Source organism: Episyrphus balteatus, chromosome 2 (genome assembly GCF_945859705.1).
Source record: "Episyrphus balteatus chromosome 2, idEpiBalt1.1, whole genome shotgun sequence".
NCBI classification, from domain to species: Eukaryota; Metazoa; Arthropoda; class Insecta; order Diptera; family Syrphidae; genus Episyrphus; species Episyrphus balteatus.
Genome location: NC_079135.1, coordinates 31,448,325 through 31,469,649, shown reverse-complemented (window position 1 = coordinate 31,469,649; position 21,325 = coordinate 31,448,325). Strand labels below are relative to the sequence as shown.

Sequence of the window (21,325 nt, the reverse complement as noted above, 5' to 3'; positions counted from 1 at the left end):
ATTTTCCTTAATTAAGGTGTTGTTGTTCATGTTAGATTTACTAAAAAGTAAAGGATTTCGATATTTCTGCTTTTTTTTATAAATCAGTATTTTAAAATATGAGTAAACATTAATGTAAAAGGACATATTTGGTGTCAATCGATAGGCCATATTACGAGGAATAAGTCCTCCAAATTTGAGCTCAATGCTACAAATAGTTTTAATTTAGCACGAGTTCAAATAAAACTAAAAGGTTGATTTTTTAGAAACTACCCACATTTTTCAAAAATCATTTTTACAAAAATGGTACCTGATAGAATTTTTCTGAAACCAGATTTAGATTCAGGAAAGTCTAATCTTTCATAATATCAAAAAATTATTTGAAGGAGAAAAAAAAAGTTAAATTTTGCAGACCAGTGTAATCATTCTGTGAGGCGCGTACTATTACACGATGCCTCTTGAGTCCAGGACTCAAATTTGACATTTCTCTTTTGATTTAAAATTTGTTGTTGTATTGCACCAAGAAGCAAAAAGAAATGAAAGAGAATGTTGAAAAAAGGAAAAGTGGAAAAAGAAACGTCAAAAAAGAGTCTCAGAATTCCGACCCACGACTCTAGTCGGATAATTTTTTGTTTCATCTTTTTTCTCTTTTGCACCCATTACGTTTGAAAAGAGGCGCGCCTCTTGAGGCTTCATGTAATAGCTGACTAAGAGCCGATTTTTCCATCTTCTAATAAACAGTCAGTTAACTGTTCGACGAATAAATTTATTAGGCTCATAAACAATCGGATAACAACATTGAATTTTTCAATCAAAAATAATTTATTCTACAGAATAACAAAAAAAAATTGTCAAATTAAATAATATTCAAAACTAAACGTCTTTTTTATTTATAATTGTTTTTGTTTTCTTGTGTTCCTCTGGATTCTTTGTCAAAATTATTTCAAAGCAGCTTTGACAATTGACACAGTATTTTTATTGATATTATTCCTTAGAATAATTTTTATTCGTCTCTGAAAGAAGCAGATAGTTTTATTCATAGGAATAAGCTATATCTGCCTGTTGAAAAAATGATTTTTTCTCTATCAGGAGAATAAGTACTAACTGACTGTTTAACTGACTGTTGAAAAATTGGCCCTAAGAATATTATTTTAATTTAAAAAAGAAAACATTTTTTTATTTTCACATGGCTCGGCCAGGAATTGATCCCACGTACATCTGCATACGCGCTCTCTTATTTTTCTATACGTTCGATCGGCCGAGTTCGTGTTCGATAATTCGGCCGATGACGGATTTGGTGTACGCGAGCCCTAAAAATCGTCGAATGTAAACCCTGACATAAGAACAACGCATTTCAAATCAAACTTGAACACCCTTTTCTTCTGTGTATAGTATATCCATCTCTTTCACTCCTCGGCAAATGTCAGCGAACTCGAGCCATTTCGCTGTTTTCTTTTCACTGGGCACAGTGCACAGATAGATAAATGCAAAAGTGTTCTCTATTTCTTTCAAAAGAAAAAAAACTAAAATATTTCCAACTTTTAGCAAATTTATTCATATTTCTGATATGAAAAACTAGTAATTTTAAATTCCAAGTTCAATCAAACAATGATTATTTTCATCTAATTTGAATATAAAGTGAAATCCCAAAAGTTTTTTATTTAATTCAATTTTGCCGGTGACCGACCGACCATAGTTGTGGCGTTTTTGTGAAGAGGAAAAAATTTTCAAATGAAAATGGCTGACGGCGTGGTTATCGATTTGTATGCCGATGATCTAGATGAAAAAGATTTTAGTACTCAACCTCAAGTAAATAAAATAAGCTTTTACAAATTTTCTCAAGAATCTCTACTATAAATGAAATATTTTATCCTTAGGATGATTTTAATGCGGAGGGCGTAGATTTGTACGACGATATCAGCGTACCAAATGATAATGTTGCAGTCGTTGATGGGTCCTCGGTGGCCTCTTCCCAAGCTGATGATAATTCAGGGGCTACTTCGAATGGAGTTTACCATCAAAGTGGTAGCTTAACTCCAAATCACATGGGTCGACGATATCAATTGTATATAGGAAATTTGACATGGGTAAATGCAAACAAAACTTCAATTTGAATACAATACAAGTCTGATAAAATGATTCCATTTTTAGTGGACAACTGATCAAGATATATCAAATACTATGCGCGACATTGGTGTGGCTGATTTTCAGGAAGTAAAATTCTTTGAAAACCGTGCCAATGGTCAATCGAAGGGCTTCTGTGTGATTTCACTAGGTTCTGAGAATAGCATGCGCATAGTTATGGAGCGTTTGGCCAAGAAGGAGTTGCATGGACAATTACCTGTGGTGACATATCCAACGAAACAGGCACTCAATCAGTTTGAAAGCCAACAAAAGACACGACCGGTTCCTCCCCAGCAGAATGGTCCTCGAGGTCCAGTTCCGAATATGGGAGGGATGCCACAGCATCCGATACAAGGCGCGCCACCGGGCCACCAACCCCGAATGATGAACCCCAATATGCCACCTGGTCAGTTTCGTCCGCAGCATATGCCGCAAAATATGCAAGGCCCTCCAGGACCTAACCAAGGTCCACCAAGAATGCAGGTGAGTCTATTTTATATATGTTTTCTTTATATCTTTTGTCTGTAGAGTAATTTGGTAGATAGATTGGTTGGTATATTATTTATTTATTTATTTCTTTTTTTTTTCTAAAAGAAAATATTTTCTTGGGTCTGATGTGGAATTGGAATTAGCATGGTAATTTATGTTAAATCATAAATTGGTTGAATTTTTTTTAGATTTCGGATTTTTTGAAGTGATGATCATAAATAGTTTATGATCATTTTATACTGTATTAATATGCAAAAACTACTTAAATTATTGATATATAAGAAAGATACCTAAGCTCTCACAAAAGTTCAAGACACTTTTTGTTAGGGAAATAGCTCTTTGGCCTTTTTTTAAATTCACGTCAGTTTACCCTATAGTCTAAGAGCCCACAGCAAATTTTTGGAGTAGAGTGATAACCAAAATGTGAGTATGCATGCGTTCTTATAACGAATTCACAAGTCTGGCAGCTTTAAATTGCAGCCTTCGGGAGGTTAAAAATCGCGAGTTTTCCAATTAATGTGAGTCAGCTAAATTGACATAAATTCATATTCTGAATATAAGGACTGCTGCTTTGACATTTTCCCTAAGAATGAAGACATCAATCTTGACGATGCGATCGATAGAACTCAACGCAGGGTGGCGTTGAAAAAATTCGAAATTTTTTTTTTTTAAAGCATGGCAACCCTATGCATTGACAGGATGTCGCCAGGCAACCTATGTGCAAATTGTTTTTTTTTTTTTTTACACTACCTTTCAGAAAATATAACTCTCAACTAGTATAATGATGAGGGTAGGTCCTATAGCGGGATCTTCTACTATCAAGTGAAAAATATTTTTTGTTTTTACCGGGTAAAAAAAAAAAAACTTAAGATATGAAAAAATTAGTAGGATGTAGAGAATTTTGTAAGCTTTATTTTTTACTTTGCCATCTGTAATACAAATAAAAGAGATATGATAAAAAAACTGTATTGGCGCCTCTTTTTATCAATATTACCGATCCGGCCCTGGGGGTAGAGCTCAGGACTTTCACTATGTTCAATAGTGTTCCTTAATTTAGGTCATCACCAATTTTCAGCTTTTGTCTAATAAAATTGGCTTTTTGCCTTTTTTTAAGCTAATTTGACTGGACTAAAGTTCCTTTAAAATATTTCGGAGTTCGATGGTTGGAAAACAAAAAAGTATTTAGAGAGATGCTTCAATATATTTGATGAACTCAATCAAACATTTTTTCACTTTGCAAAAAAAGTCTTCCAAGAACGCAGAATGTTGAAAACCTCAAACACAAAGACTAGTTCTTCGAGCCAAAGCTTTCAATTTTGTATACTATTTTCATTTTCCAAAATAAGCGCGTCGAAACATTTAGCTATAGCTGAACCGATATGAATTTTTTTGTACGCAAAAGTCAAAACTTACATACATTTAATACAATTTTTAGAAATTAGTCATTATTTTTTTTTTTGTTTGGGGGTTTGCAATTTGATCGATGATTGGAATAAATTCCTAACACTTTTATAAAGTCCAATATTGCACCCAAAAACGAATAAATTCTCCGAAAACGGGAGAAGATTTTTTTATGGGAGAGATTTTTTTTTTGATTTTTTCCAAAAAAAATATTTTTTAATTCACCACAACTGTAATCCAAAATCGAAAAAAAAATATATACTCACCACGATTGTTTTACTCGCAAAAACATGGTGCATCCCATTGTCATCTGTTCACCACAACCATTTTTTTTTTCAAGAAAAAGATTTTTTTCACCACTTATTTTTTTTTATCAAAAAGAACTGTATTTACAGTATTACTGCTTTACAGAAAAAATAAAAAAAAAACTATTGTATTTTCGGGAGACGAACCTCTGATCGTCTGGTTATTACGTAAGGTTCTTAGATTTTTGGAAGTTTTTTCTTTCGTAGAAGACCAGACGAGCAGAGCTTCACAGTATGTTATTCCAACTTTTTTTAAGTCAATCCGTATCTACATGATAAGTGTGAGTAAATGAGACAAAAAAAAAATTTAAGATATTTAGACAAAAACTTTAAAAACTGAGCAACATGAAAATTTGTAGTTTTTCCGCTTGGGCCTTATAATATAGCAAGGTACTGTAGACTAATACGACTTCTAATAACATGATAAATTTTATTTATATAAACTGTTTTGGAAAAATTGAATCAGTCATACTTTTAAATAGCTTTAAAGATTATCAAACTGTGAGACGATTTTCGTCTTTTTGATTATCATTTTAAAAATTACGGATTACTGATTTTTCAATCATCATTTAGACTATCCAGCTGCTAATGTCAATATTAAAAAAATAATTGTTCCTAGGAATAGCTCTAACTGAGGTTTATCTTACTATTGAAAAATTTGCCCTAAGAATAAGATAAGAAATAAGAGTTAATATTGTACAAATATTTAAAAGTATAACTCAAAATACTACTTTTTCCTTCTATAAATAATACTGAATTCAAATTAAGACTACAAAATTAAATGAAACGAACGCATTTAATGATAACACTGGTCAACAAGGTTTTTGTTACAGACACCAAGATATACTTTTCTATAGGTTTTTTGGGTGCTGAGCTCGAATCCGAAGTCAGAACAATTCTATCACATCACGTTTTTGAGATAATCCCATTAGAAAATCGAAAATGCCGCTTTTTGCCAAATTTTCGAGATTATTTCTTAGCTTTTGGTTATTTATTTTAAATACATTTGTAACGTTTTCTAAAAGAACTAAATCTTGCCTTTCTAAATCCGTTTTAATCTCTAAATAAACATGAGATATACCAAACACATTGATTTCAACTTAAGATTTCTCAAAGAAGAAAAGAGATATTTAAAAGATTTCATGAATTCATGACCGGAATATTTCCAGACGGGTCCAATACTTAAATTTTTGTATCGAGGAATAACGTGACATTCTTGACTTTATGACAAAAGCCCCATCTTGCATAAATAGTTAAGCTCTGATCGTCTGGTTATTACGTAAGGTTCTTAGATTTTTGGAAGTTTTTTCTTTCGTAGAAGACCAGACGAGCAGAGCTTCACAGTATGTTATTCCAACTTTTTTTAAGTCAATCCGTATCTACATGATAAGTGTGAGTAAATGAGACAAACAAAAATTTAAGATATTTAGACAAAAACTTTAAAAACTGAGCAACATGAAAATTTGTAGTTTTTCCGCTTGGGCCTAATAATATAGCAAGGTACTGTAGACTAATACGACTTCTAATAATATGATAAATTTTATTTATATAAACTGTTTTGGAAATATTGAATCAGTCATACTTTTAAATGTGAGACTGTGAGACGATTTTCGTCTTTTTAATTATCATTTTAAAAATTACGGATTACTGATTTTTTAATCATCATTTAGACTATCCAGCTGATAATGTCAATATTAAAAAAATAATTGTTCCTAGGAATAGCTCTAACTGAGGTTTATCTTACTATTGAAAAATTTGCCCTAAGAATAAGATAAGAAATAAGAGTTAATATTGTACACATATTTAAAAGTATAACTCAAAATACTACTTTTTCCTTCTATAAATAATACTGAATTCAAATTAAGACTACAAAATTAAATGAAACGAACGCATTTAATGATAACACTGGTCAACAAGGTTTTTGTTACAGATACCAAGATATACTTTTCTATAGGTTTTTTGGGTGCTGAGCTCGAATCCGAAGTCAGAACAATTCTATCACATCACGTTTTTGAGATAATCCCATTAGAAAATCGAAAATGCCGCTTTTTGCCAATTTTCGAGATTATTTCTTAGCTTTTGGTTATTTATTTTAAATACATTTGTAACGTTTTCTAAAAGAACTAAATCTTGCCTTTCTAAATCCGTTTTAATCTCTAAATAAACATGAGATATACCAAACACATTGATTTCAACTTAAGATTTCTCAAAGAAGAAAAGAGATATTTAAAAGATTTAATAGGATTTAGAAAGACAAGATTTAGTTTTTTTAGAAACGGTTACAAATTTATTTATAACAAATAACCAAACGCTAAGAAATAACCTCGAAAACTGGTAAAAAGCGGCATTTTCGATTTTCTAACGGGATTATCTCAAAAACGTTATGTGAAAGAATCTTTTTGACTTATGATTCGAGCTCAGCACACCAAAATCCTATAGAAAAGTATACCTTGGTTTCTGTAACAAAAAAAGTTTAATTTTGTTGACCAGTGTAATTGGTGATTTGAAAAAAGCTAAATTAAGTCTTTTAAATAAAATTTCCTACTAAAATTTTATAAATTATAATTCATATGTTGTGAAAAACATAGAACGATGCATTTTTTTTATCTAAACATTCAATTAGAAGTTAACCTAAAATTTGTATTGCCAATAGTTTAAAAAAATATAATATAAATCTAATTAAATTACATACATATATTAGTAAACCAATTCTTTGTAGTTAAGAAGATTCATAAGGCCAATGGCTTTTTTGTTAATGCTTTCATATTTTTCTATTTTTTGTAATTTTAGATTGCACTAAATATCACTTGTAAATAAATAAAAGATTCATAAAATTAAATAACTTTTATAAACGATTATAATTTGATAAAAATAAATTTTCTCCTAAATTATATAACTGTTAATTAAATCATAAATTTTTAGAACAATAGCTTGTTTGAAAATAGTCTCTTTTTTGTTTATAACTTAGCTTAAACTTTGTAACATTTGATCTTTTTTCCTTTTCTACTCTCATGCACACACACATACATATGTACATATTAAATATTTTTTTAAACAATAATTTTAATTTAGATAAATCCTAGAACATGATTATAAAGTTAATTAAAATCAATAACATTGTTAATTTTGTAACAAAAAACACAAAAAACCTAAAATCTATAAAAATAAAATTGCACCTGACTAAATATACAAATTTAAGGTGTGTTATTGTTCCTTTCCGATTAAAATTTTTATCTTTCCCACCTTAATTAGTTTTTCATTAGCAATATTTAAGTAAACAAACGGACTTAATACATTATTCTGAACATATCAAATCAAATTGAATTCAATAACTTGCACATGTTGTTAATGTTAAAGTTCCAAGGTTTCAAGAAATAAACAAAACTTTTAAAAACAATTAAGTATTTTGTATTTGTTCGATCATACTTCTTCGCTTATACACTCCCGACAAAAATATTTCTAATTTTGAGAATAATATAGTATAAAGTTATTCTTTAGACTACGTACTAGTAAATGTTAAAGAATACATAATACAAATGTATTTGAAAGCTTTTTGTTTTTTTAATCAATTTTTGAAAACATTTTTACGTGGAGTTAGCAGGTGGCAGTAATAAGTTTTGCACCCTTAACTGACGATATAATGAAAATCAAGCAAATTAAGAGCAAGAATAATTTCGATTTCTTTTTTATTATTTTTTATAATTCGTTCATAGTCTTTGTAATTCCTTGACAAAAAAAAATATTAATTTAATTTGAAAAAAAAAAAAAAAAAAATGTATTTTAAGCATGATAAACATTCGCAATTTTCAAAATTAAAAAAAATTTTAAAAACGTATTTTTTTGTTTATATGTAATGTTTTCAAATCAAAAATTAAAAAAAAATAAGTAAACATAAAATGATTTGTTTAAAAAAAAACTATGTTAAATATTATTCATTATCTATAGCCACCACCAATGCACCAAGGACCAATGGGACCGCAAAATCAAATGCAAGGCCCACCCCGCTATCCTAATCAAGGTCAATGGAATGGCCCTCGTCCAAATGGACCAAGACCAGGCCCAATGAATGGACCACCTCATCAACAAAGGCCCCAAATGGTAATCTAATGATTTAGAAAAAATCTATTTTTATTATTTATGTAGTTGAATAGCAAAGTTAATTTTAACTGACATTACTACATATAAATAATATCCTTTATATATTAAAAAAAACTGAATCGTAAATTTAGTCATATGTTATAACAATTTTTATTAGAATTGATGTTAAAAAAAAAAAAAATAGATTAAGTGTACAACATCTTGGCTTCTCTTAAATTGTTAGAATTTTCTATTAATCTGAAAAGTGTGATAGCTTATTTTTTCAAAAATAAGCTGTTAAAAATGCTCAGGTATTTCTTTTCATCCATTCATCCAATTTCATAAAAAAAAAAAAATTGTCAATGAGATGTTTGGTACTTTATTTCCTAAGCACTCATTGAATTTCAAAGAATCGTGACTTGAGTTTATATGATTGTATAAGCTGATTAACAACCGGCTAAAGTCATGTTATAAATCAAAACGTATCGCTCTTACACATTTCTACAAAATACATTTTTAGATAGTAACTAAAGCAAATTATTAGGGAACCCGGCCGAAAAGCTCTGATTTTGACGATTTTTTTTTTTCAAACGAAGGTAATTAAAAATACTTTAAAGTCTATAGATTAAAAATTGCCGGTGTTGCCGTATTGTTTTTTAAAATTAAAATTAAATTTTTTTTAACAAAACCATTTTTTTGCTTAAATTTCATAAAACAAATGATAGCAAAAGATTCTCTAGGTAATTTAAGGAAAATATATAAAAGGCAGTAAGGGACAATCTTCCATCGTTTAAGCGATAAATGCAATTTTCTAACATTCTGATCTCAAACACAACAAAAATATTTTGAAAACAACGGCAACACCTAAAATATTTTAAAATACTTTTTAAAAAAGCCAGAAGCTCATTCTTATCTCTTAAATTTAAATCCACTAAATTTAATCAAGACTTTTCGAAAAAATGGTCCTCAAACTCAGAATTAAAAAAAAAATGTTATTAGAAAAATTTAAAATGACTTTTTTCCAAACTTTTTCTAATAAAATATGAATTTATTTAAAAAAAATTTTTGGCCATAAATATTATCAGTTGAATTTCGAAACAAAAAAGGTAAAATATATCACACTTTTGAAAAAAAAAAAAAAAAAATGAAAAATTACTTCAATTTCAATGGTTTTTTTTTATTAAAACTGAATTTTTGCATTGAAATAATTAATTTTCTCAAAGACTGTGGTAAATAGGAACTTTAAATTTTTGCTATTTAACTTTCAACAGTAAGGGTTATTAAATTAATAAAAAATAATTTTATGTTTAGATGTTGAACTTTAAAAAAAAAATAAGTTACATTTTTTTTTCAAAACTTTTATTAAAAAAAGTTCTTCGAAAATGAAATACTTTTTTAATTTTTTTCATAAACCGTAATACATATTGACATTTCCTTTTATAATTTGAAATCATAATAAATGCGGCCAAAAAAATTTGAAAATAAATGCATTTTATATTACGACCAAGTTTAAAAAACGACATGTTAAAATTTTTTCAATAATTTTTTTGAAAATATATAAAATTTTAATATTAACAAGTACGGCGGTGGCAAATATTTTTGGAACTTGTTGCATTCGTTTAGTAATAATTTCAATGTTGACACAATATTTAAAGAAAATCAGTTCGGTTATTATGAAAACAAGGGAGCGTATCGGAATCCCGCTTTTTAAAATCCCGTTTTTCGAAAATCCCGAAAAAAAAGTTTCAAAATCCCGTTTTCTAAAATACCGCTATTTTAAATCCCGTTTTCTGAAATCCTGCATTTTAAAATCCCGTCAAATCCCGAAAATCCCGATTTTTTTACCAAATACATGCTTAATTCACAAATAAAAAAATCATGAGAAATAGACAAAAAATTAGTAAAACAAATTTTTTGCCCACACAATATGTACCTCCAACACATTATGAAAACGGTATTTCTTTTATAAAAATTTAAAGCCTTAACATGAGTTCACAAGTAAAAGAAATTTCATTTATTTAAATATCAAAATTGTTGAAATGCATCCAAATTAGGGTGGGTCAAAAAAATCGAAATTCTTTTTTTTGAATTGGTACTCCGAAAAATCGATTGCTAGACCCCTCTAGAATATACACACCAAATATGAGCTCTTTATATTAATGGGAAGGTCCTCCGCTTTGCAATTTTCCATTTTTACATCAAGCTTCTACTAAAAAAAAATAATTTTTTTATTAATTGACTTTTTAGCAAATTTCTTTTCATTTTCTTGTAGGAAATTGAACGCTCTACAAAAAAGGCCTCATAGACTTTTTTCGTTTATCTAACCGTTGAATAGATATTTGAGGTCCAAAAATCGAGAAAATCTTTAAAAATTCGTTTTTTGTTCTTAATTTTGTAACAAATTGAAAAATTATAATGATCAAACGCGCAAGACATATTCTTGTTGGAAATTGATTGCTCCACAAAAAAGGTCTTATTAACTTTTTTCATTAATCTAACCATTCTAAAGATATTCGAGGTCAAAGTTAAAAAAAAATATAAAAACATTTTATATTTTTAAAAAATTTCTAATTCACTGAAACTTCATTATTTTCAAATTAGCAAGATATATTCTTGTAGAGGCTTAAACGTTCTACAAAAAATTCCTTGGAATGAAATTGATTGCTTTAACCGTTTAGAAGATATTCGTATCCAAACCAATGCTCACTGATTTCAATAGTTTTCTTATGACCCGTATGCATTGCGATTTGGATACGAATATCTTCTAAACGGTTAAAGCAATCAATTTCATTCCAAGGAATTTTTTGTAGAACGTTTAAGCCCCTACAAGAATATATCTTGCTAATTTGAAAATAATGAAGTTTCAGTGAATTAGAAATTTTTTAAAAATATAAAATGTTTTTATATTTTTTTTTAACTTTGACCTCGAATATCTTTAGAATGGTTAGATTAATGAAAAAAGTTAATAAGACCTTTTTTGTGGAGCAATCAATTTCCAACAAGAATATGTCTTGCGCGTTTGATCATTATAATTTTTCAATTTGTTACAAAATTAAGAACAAAAAACGAATTTTTAAAGATTTTCTCGATTTTTGGACCTCAAATATCTATTCAACGGTTAGATAAACGAAAAAAGTGTATAAGGCCTTTTTTGTAGAGCGTTCAATTTCCTACAAGAAAATGAAAAGAAATTTGCTAAAAAGTCAATTAATAAAAAAATTATTTTTTTTTAGTAGAAGCTTGATGTAAAAATGGAAAATTGCAAAGCGGAGGACCTTCCCATTAATATAAAGAGCTCATATTTGGTGTGTATATTCTAGAGGGGTCTAGCAATCGATTTTTCGGAGTACCAAATCAAAAAAAAAATTTTCGATTTTTTTGACCCACCCTAATCCAAATATAAGTTAAAATATATTTAAATGAAATTTCTTTTGATTATGTAGTGTGTACTTAATTTAAGGTGTTGTGATCATTTTATGTTATTATTAATCTATCACGATTTGATTGTTCTTCTGAAACTTTAAAGTAAATATTAGTTAGTTAATTGATTTCTTTTTAGTATCACATTCCTTACTTTTTCTTATTTTTTTATATATTATATTTTTTGTTAAAGCTTTTAATTAAATGCGTTTAGAACAATGTCTCATTTTTTAATTTCTTTTAGTATCCCGATTTTGCAAGCAAAACTAGTTGTTTTATTTTAAAAAATCGCGCGATTTTTTAAAATAAAACAACTAGTTTTGCTTGCAAAATCGGGATAATAAAAAACGGGATTATCAAAATCGGGATTTTAAAAAGCGGGATTATAAAAAGCGGGATAATGAAAAACGGGATTTTAAAAGCGGGATTTTAAAAAACGGGAATATAAAAAGCGGGATATCGAACCCAACCCTGAAAACAATGGGCATAAACGTCCCAAAATTTAGTCACGAAATGTTAATTATGTAAGATAAATTTTTACTTTAATTATCTTACTAGTCATTTGGAGTGAAAAATACTAGATTCATTTTTCTCCGTGTACAGATAAAACTTTGTACTATATACACTTTCAATAAATTTTTTATTTTCTCTCGTTTAATGACGAAACAAAAGTTTCCATTGAAAAGGATGTTTAATTTAAAAATTTCTCATTTTGAAAAATATTGTTTAGTTCCAGGGACCGCCTGGTGGTATGCCTCCACGTGGACCACGACCGGACTGGAGTAGACCTCCCATGCATGGTGGTTTTCCACCACAAGGTCCTCCTGGACCCCCACAAGGTCCTCCTCATATGCAAGGACCCCCTCGTGGACCACCACCACAACAAATGGGAGGGCCTGGAGGACCTCCACATGGTGGGCCAGCTCCTCATGTTAATCCTGCATTCTTCAATCAAGGTGGTGGACCACCACAACATGCTGGAGGACCACCGATGGGTGGACCCCATGGTCCACCGGGACCACAACCTGGCATGGCTATGCCTCATCAAGGTCCTCCACACTTTGCTCAACAAGGTGCACCAAGAGGTCCTTGGCCCGGTGCACAGGCTAAACCAGCTGGACCCTTCCCGGAGCAAGCCATTGTTCCGCAATTGAATGAAGTTGAGTTTGAAGAAATAATGGGAAGAAATAGAACTGTTAGTAGCTCAGCTATTGCAAGGTTTGTTATATTTTTATTTAATTCTAGAAACTATTTGGCTTAAACTTTGAAATGCCGTTTCAGAGCGGTCTCAGATGCTGCAGCAGGAGAATATTCCAGTGCGATTGAAACTCTTGTCACTGCTATCTCGCTTATTAAGCAATCCAAAGTTGCTCATGACGAACGCTGTAAGATATTGATCAGTTCTCTTCAGGACACACTTCATGGCATTGAAACGAAGAGCTATAATCGCAGAGAAAGATCACGCTCGAGGGAAAGAACTCATAGATCAAGACCAAGGCGCGAGCGATCATCATCACGTTACCGAGAACGGTCTCGAGAGCGAGAAAGGGAAAGAGATCGAGAAGCTGCGTAAGTTTTCAAATAAAGGATTTATGAAGACGAATAACAAAATTTTTTTTTTTTTGTAGAAGCTACCGCGAACGCTCAAGAAGTAGAGAACGTGAGCGTCCAACTGCAGATCACTACAGAGACGATAGGTAAGTATTTCTGATAACCATTATTATCCACTAACAATTATTTAATCAAACATACAATATAAAACTTTAGTTCTAGCAGATCGGCACGACCCCGGAAGTCGCCTGAACCAGTTGTTGAGGTGGTAAGTGATCCACCATCTAAACGCAGTTATTACGAAGAAAGGTATAGGTCATCAGATCGTGACAGAGATCGTGAGCGTGATCGTGAACGTGACCGTGATCGCGATCGTGACCGTGAGCGTGAGCGCGATCGTCGCGAAGAGCATAGGTCTCGCCACTAAATTCGTAAAACTGAAGAAGTTTACGCCATTCAAAACCGAACATCAATAATTCAGCATAAAACATAATTCTATGATTTTACTATTAACTATGGAATCCCTATTAAGATTATTTAAAAGTGAACAAAAGACCAATGCTTCAATTGAAAAGCAATGGCAAGAAGTTTGTACTATAAGACAATTATTCAATTATAAAAACAACAGTAGTTCTAAAATTCAATGTTTCATCTATGCGGCATTCTTCTGAACGAGTTTCATCAGTAACAGCAATATCAAAATTCACACAATTTAAGAGATGCAAACAGAGTTCAAATCACAGCAAACGGTGAAAAAGAAAAGCCGAAAAACAACTCGAACCCACATCAAACAGAGCCTTCATCAACATGGACTCATCATAAGAAGAATGTATTGAATTTCTTAAATAAAATATATATTAAATGTTTATTCCAACAAAAAAAAAAGAAAAGAAAAAAACACTGTATTGTCTTATTTGTGAAAATAATTTCTTCTTTTTAAATTTTATTATTTTATATTTATTTATTTATTTGTTTTTTCTTTTATTATTATTATTATTATTATTTTATGTTAAAAATGGGCAATTGAATGCTTACACTTTGCCTTTTTGCATAATGTACGAATTGAAGCAAGCTATTTACTTGTAATATCTATGTACTATAGCGTGTAACAATAACGTTTCCCAATCTTAGAATTACATAGTTAAAAATTGAACCGAATGTAAAATGTGTATATTCAGTTCATTAATATATTGATAACTTTTAGTATTCACTCATTCATTCCTGACACAAAATTATAATTGTGCCATCTCGCTTTTGTATGTATGTATGTATGGTATATTCATTTATGAATACTTTGTATATTTTTTGTGTACACAAAAACTCATTTCAATTTCATTATAGACGAAGCTACTTTTTCTTTTCCGATTAAGTACATTTTGTATCTTAGGTTTTATTTTAAATAAGGAACAACAACAAAAAAATACAAGATCACTTTGTCGATCATTTTTTTTTTAACGAACAAAAAAAATGTAATTTAAAAAACTTATTTTACCAATATTTATTTTATTTTGTGATTTACTACATTATATATAATATATTTATTTTAATAGTTTTGTTTTCCTATAAACATATATACGTACAACATAATATCTAATATTTCCACAAATCGTGAGCATTTCTTTGTGTTTTGTTGCCCTCTATTGTGTGAATCAATTGTTAGTTCACTTAAAAAAAAATAATATTTAAAGTTTCTCCGCTCACATTCACTCGATCTAAATTTTTGTTTACACAAAATAACTTGAAGTAAGATGACTTTTATGTAAATTTTCTGTGATAAATCTGTGATAAAAAGAACACATACATACAGTATATATATTTATTTATTTTTTAAAGAATATTTTAAGTAGTCGATATTTTAAAATCGGATAAAATGATAGTTTATAATAATTGTAGAATAATAGTTAACTAACTAACCTATATTAGGTATTTAGATAGGAAAAGCATGCTTAAAATTACTAACACAATCAGTAATTCTATCATTGTATCCATTCGATAAAATTTTCGATTGCAGAGATTTGCGATGTTTTTATTTTTTATTGTGTTTGTAGTTTTCGTCAGTGAAAATTAGACGCGGATATATATTTATAGTCGTGTTTTATTGTTAACTCAGTAATATATCAGTAAAATTTTGAACGGTAAACAACCACAAATGATTGCTAAGGATTTGTTGTGGTTTACAGAGAACAACAAATGATTACAAAGGATTGGTTGTGGTTTACAGAGACAAATTTGTTCTTAACTTTTACATTTTTACCCTTTAACAACAAAGTACATATATCTACTGATAATAAATAAAAGTAATCGTTTGTTGTTGTTTACAGTGCTAAATGTGAAAAACTTCAGTACTAAGCTAAGTACTGAGAATAAAACACGGCTTTTATTATAACCAACTTTGGTCCCTTTTTTCAAAATTTTAATATAGGAAAAGATTTTCAAATATCAGGAATCTATTATACTGCTCATCTTGAAAAATTTAACGAATGGTTACCTAAATAGAGCTAGGTTGGTAGGTTAAGATGATAGTTGTCTGTTAATAGTCCAAATCGACGCTTTTGTTCTGTTTAAACTTTAAAGCGATAGATTTTTCTAAAATGTATTCATTATTATGAAAAAATGTTACAAGTAGTTTAAGGAAACGTTGTAAATTGCTTCGTTCTTTTGGGGACATTTATCTACTATTGAAAAGTAGTTCAAAGCAGCTTTAAGTACTAAGCAGTAGATACATATTCCCAAAGGAACGCAGCTAATAATTCATTTGAAAATTCCTTAAGTATTCACTTGACACAGTGGCAATAGTGTTTGATAATCGCAAACGATGATACAAATACGACAGTCCGCTATCATCTTAATCTTAGCCGATTTTCCCCTTGTATTTTCAAAATCTCTTCGGTACTAGCACATACAAAAATTAATTATAATTTATAAGCGTTTGTCCATATTATTCGGGTTGATACTTGCGAAAGGTTAGTTGACATATAATTTTTAATACCCAATTGCCCTTATTGCGAGTGTCGTTGTCTTTCTTTAGACGACTTTTTTTTGGATAGTCGATCATCGAAAAGGAATTTTGGCATTGTGAATCTCTATTGTGAACGCAATTTTTCGTTTTATTAAGTTCGATCATTTTCGTTTACAATTTTGCTATCGACTCAAATCATGTTCATAGTTCACAATAGCAGACATTTTTGTAGAAAGAGATACACAATACAAAAAAAAAGATATTTATTGATTTGATCGACTTTTGACCATCGAAAGTTAAACAACACTCGCAACAAGGGCCAATAGCTCACTTTTGCGTTTGCAGCTATATTCAGGTTTTTTTGAAGGATGCAAAAATCGTGTTTGTTGGAGATTGTATAAATTGTATAAACATTTTAATTTTAACAAAGATATCTCAAGTGTCTACGAGGTTGTTTCTCGCTGTATAAAAAAATACTACTTTATTTACTTGCTGATTTAAAATTAAAATCAGGAATCTACAAGTCTCGAGACCATACACAAAATCTGGGTTAATTTTTAATATAATCAAGCTGAAACGTACAAGTTCAAGAATTATGTTAAAATAAAACTAATGTAAATGTATATTCTTTTTTAAGTAATTTATGCGAAGGGTTTATGGTATATGTAAAGTTTTTAATTTGATTTTAAGAAACCATAAGAAAACGGTAATTATTATATTTGTATTTCTTAAATCCATAATTCTTAACCAATTTTACGACTAGTAAGTTCAAATTTGACCCAAAATTAATTTTTTTTTTTCGAGAATTTAGCATTCAGAATTTTAAAAACTGCTACTACTTTTTTTTAGGTGAATCTAGTTTTTTAACTAAACAATAATGATTATTACTTTATCGAATACAGAGTGTGAAATTTCAAAAAAAAAAATTAAATTTTGGATCAGTTATTTTTTCGTGCTTTAATTTAAACGTTAAGAATTAGAAGTATCAAAATTTAAAACCAATCTCCATTGTCACATAAAAATTATTTCTTATTAAAATTTGAACAAAAAAAAAAAACATTATCATGTCAAAATCAGAAAAAGTAGAAAACGGCAAAAATCATTTCCGCGCAGTGAGGCAGTTAATACTCCTTTTAAATTAATTTATATGATCACTTTAAGATCCTAGAGTTTGATTACTGTTATTTTTACACAATGAAAACATGCTGGCGTAAAAAAAAATTACGTCAATTATGTAGCGGATGAGCTGGCTATTGCCTAGTAAGAACAAACTTAAAAATAAAAAAAAAATTGCTCAACTATGCTAAAAGGCAATATTTATATTCGGCCGTAGCGAGGTCCGTCGGAGCGGAAATTTGTCCGATTTCATAAGAATCGGAGAGTTTTTACCTGTCAAAAGCACACCTCGATGCATTTGTATGATATCGGAGAATTTTCCGCTTCGCTAAACTGGACAATTTTACAAAAACAAAATTATTAATGTGTTCATGTCATTTTCAAAAAATGTATTGTTTAACGAAGTAAAATATGTATTTTTTTATGGCTTCATAAAAATAAATCATAGGTCGACAAATTTATGCAAATTGTAAACATTTGGTAACAACAAGAATCGCTATATAGTTTTCAAAACCAAGTATTTTTTTATTTAGATGTATAATGTTTTGTTTTTTTTTTTTTATAAACAGAGGTTTTGTTAGTGATGTTCTTCATACACTAATAAACAAAAAATTAAGCTGTTAAAAATTCTCAATTTCCCCAAATCAGTTTTGCAAATGTTTAAAATAATAACGTACAAAAATATTCTATTATATTTTTAATAATTTAATATTTTACTGATTGTTGTTGTATATTTCTTGATTTCTTGACTCGCTTATTAAACTAATTTTGTTTTTCAAGATTTTTCACGGTTCAAATAAATAACAATTAAACAAAAAAAATTAAACTTCGATAAAGACAATAAAGCATCAAGAAGTTGAAGAAATATGCATAAACGAATATAAATTAAGAGTTACAAAATGAATGAACAAGGCATACAGAAAAAAAAAATTGAAAATTTAAACCGCCCAAAACTTATCAAATTTATTGTCAATATTTTATTAGTGTGTAACCTAAAAAATCTTTAAGAATACTATTTGAGCACCGATCTTGGAATACAATATAGAAAACTCCCAATTTGGGGAGTCTGCGTCGACTGTATTTTAAGTTTGCACAAATGTTTGTTCATAAGTGTATAAAAGGTCGAATTAAATCAAGGACATATAAATTTTACACACATCATGATAAATGTTCAAAATTACAAAATATCTAATTTTTGTGGAATCAAATTCAAATGTGTTTAAAATCGCGTTGATTTTATATTTGCAAAATTGTTTTCGAATTTCGTCAATACAAAATTTATAACAAGCTCCTATTTTTATAAACTGAAGTTATACAATCACAAAAGACTTCCAATTCTGTAAAACGCACAAACAAAAAATTAAAAAGTGTAATTTTAAAAGAATACGTTTAATAAATAATGGTAAGTAATATTGTTGTTAAATTTTTATATACCTTAAAATTTAGATGTAAGATTTTGTTATTTTCTTATTTTTAAATGATGTTTTTATTTTTATTAAAGAATGTTTAAAACATAATGAGAAAAATCATTTTATTTATATTAGCCTTATTTATAATAAGGTACCTAATCTTTCAATTTATCTGGGCATGTTATCCCTCTTTCGAAATTAGGGACCGTTTTTTATTGTAAATAGAATCTATAGTATGAAGGTTAATGTTTTAGGGTTCTCGGTCACCATCGTTTGACTATCGTTTTCGTTTAGCTGTCATAATATGATTGCGTATGCTGGTAGAATGGAAGTGAGCCTCAAAAAAATATTTTTTTCGGTTTAGTTTGGCCAAACGACTTTATCGTTTTACATAATCGCTCTTTGTCGTAACTATCGTTTACTTCAGTATCGTTGACTTGCCGCTCGTTTCGTATTACGTAATAGACCCCCTGGTAAGTGGTGGACTTTTATGCAATGTCAAATTCCTTTGAACAAAGAAAATCGAATTAATATCGATCTCAATGCGTTTGACTTGTCGTCAACAATGTTTTGAGCATTTTTGACAGAACAAAAAATCGATTTTTATTCGACTTTTTTTTAAAGGAACTCGACAAGAATTATTATTCCGAAGTAGTACCCATATGATCACCGCGTAGATGGCCACTCCCTTTTTTGTATTCATGAGAGTACTATATGTAATTGTGGTTCAATCGAATGTTTTCCATTGAAAAGCTTAGATGGAACCAAAAAAGATGGTTACGTTACTTGATTGTATTAACACCTCCCGATCGTATTAACTTCATGTTCGGGTTTGTAATAATCGGCCTTATCACAAACTATAGATTCACTAAGAATATCGAAAAAAAAAAACAATCAAAGAATCTGTTTAAAAAGACTTGGACATTAGCTGTGTTTTTTTTTTGGCACTGCTATCCATATCCGCAGTTGGCGCTTACATGCATTACAAAAACAACACACACCTGCCGATAGGATTAGAAGCTAAGCCAAGCTGAAGATAGAATTTTGACGAATTGTATAAGTTTACGTTTTCTTTTCTCTCGGTGAGTGCATATAATTATTTCATCAGTGTTGATATTTGCGAAATTCTACTGCGGATCGATTTGCCAAAAAAACACACACATTGGGACTTAATACCAATGTATTCACATTCCATTAATTATAAAACTTTCAGATCACAAAAATAATTTTAAATTTCCAGTCCACTATTATATTAACAACCCTCTGATCGGAAATGTGTGGGATTTCATCCGAATCGGACCGTTTTTAGGTGTCGGATGGAATCGGAGAATTTTCCTCTACGACGGATACCTCAGTAGGTTTGTATAATCGTATACGATTACGAACAAAAGTTGATATACTTGCGTTATATGTTTTATAATTATATAATTATTTTTTTACTGATTAGATAAATACAGCCAAAAAGAATTATAACCTCACGAACCACGGCATGCGATTACGATCATACGTTAACGTGTTGACTATTGCTGTCTCTATTCAATCAATAGAAAAATACACGTTAACGTATGATCGTTATCGTATGCTTTGATTCGCCCCCTGAATAAAAATCCCTAACAATCTTTTATATGCGGAAAAGTAATATATTCTTCAAATTATCTCGTAAATTCTTCAATTCCACTTGTAAAACAGTGTACTTAATCTGCCTTATAGCGAACTCCATTCGTATGGATAACAAAGGAATTCGAAGGAATTCGTTGATTTTTCAATCGTCTAATGGGAACTTTTCACGAGTTGATTTTTGCCGTGCGGCGAGGCTTTTCGACTCGTGTGAACGTAAGTCGCAGGAGACTAAAGTGACAATCCCTATAGAAAAATCCTAGTCGAACGACATATCGTGCGGCTAAAATCGACTCGTGAAAAGTGGGCATAACCAGTCAGGTTGTCGGTATGAGGGATGAGAATTTTCCTTATTTTGAGGTATTTTCCTAGAAAATGTAAATTGGAACGTGATTGACCACAACACTGTGTAGCCACCGCGAATGGTTATTTTGCATTTGCAGTCGATATAATTTCCAATCTCCAAACGCGAAAAATACAAATATGTATCACAATGGCATAGAATCAAATAAGGAAAAAATCGGACATAGCTCAAGATCAGGGGTCGAATCACGGCACACGATTACTATTATACGTTAATGTTTTGACTATTTCTGTCTCTATTTAATTAGTAGAAAAAGAAAGGGACACATTAGCAACCATGCGTTAACGAACGTATGCCGTAATTCGACCTCAGATTATGCTCTCAATTAAAATAGAAAAACGTCCATTATATTTCGAATATTTAAAAAACCTGGAACGCATCAACAATTCATATCCCACTGAACGTTTTCAACTGACGTGTGTTTTGTAAACACGAAATTTCACCACACCTTCACTACGATTTCACCATAAAAAAATTAACGAATCACACCATCACCCCTACTTTTCATTTGGAC

At 29.8% G+C, this 21,325-nt stretch overlaps 1 protein-coding gene across 2 annotated transcripts; it reads left to right on the top strand.

Moving 5' to 3' along the window:
* Positions 1-1,427: 1,427 nt before the first annotated feature.
* LOC129910896 (cleavage and polyadenylation specificity factor subunit 6) lies at positions 1,428-14,310 on the top strand. 2 transcript variants are annotated; one of them, XM_055988491.1, is made up of 8 exons: positions 1,429-1,788; positions 1,857-2,066; positions 2,131-2,586; positions 8,244-8,396; positions 12,526-13,013; positions 13,077-13,364; positions 13,424-13,492; positions 13,563-14,310. In XM_055988491.1, exons 1-8 carry the CDS (start codon positions 1,711-1,713, stop codon positions 13,771-13,773), a joined length of 1,953 nt encoding a protein of 650 aa, XP_055844466.1. In that variant the 5' UTR covers positions 1,429-1,710; the 3' UTR covers positions 13,774-14,310. The 2 variants fall into 2 exon arrangements, with proteins under 2 accessions (XP_055844467.1, XP_055844466.1); XM_055988492.1 differs by lacking the exon at positions 8,244-8,396 and having other exon boundaries at positions 1,428-1,788.
* The last annotated feature ends 7,015 nt before the right edge of the window (positions 14,311-21,325 follow it).

Bases quoted from the DNA above. Each gene is read 5' to 3' on its own strand.
- LOC129910896 (XM_055988491.1), top strand. From the start codon at position 1,711: ATGAAAATGGCTGACGGCGTGGTTATCGATTTGTATGCCGATGATCTA. The intron at 2,067-2,130 runs GTAAATGCAAAC...TTCCATTTTTAG, and splicing joins ATATAGGAAATTTGACATGG to TGGACAACTGATCAAGATAT. The intron at 8,397-12,525 runs GTAATCTAATGA...AATATTGTTTAG, and splicing joins ATCAACAAAGGCCCCAAATG to TTCCAGGGACCGCCTGGTGG.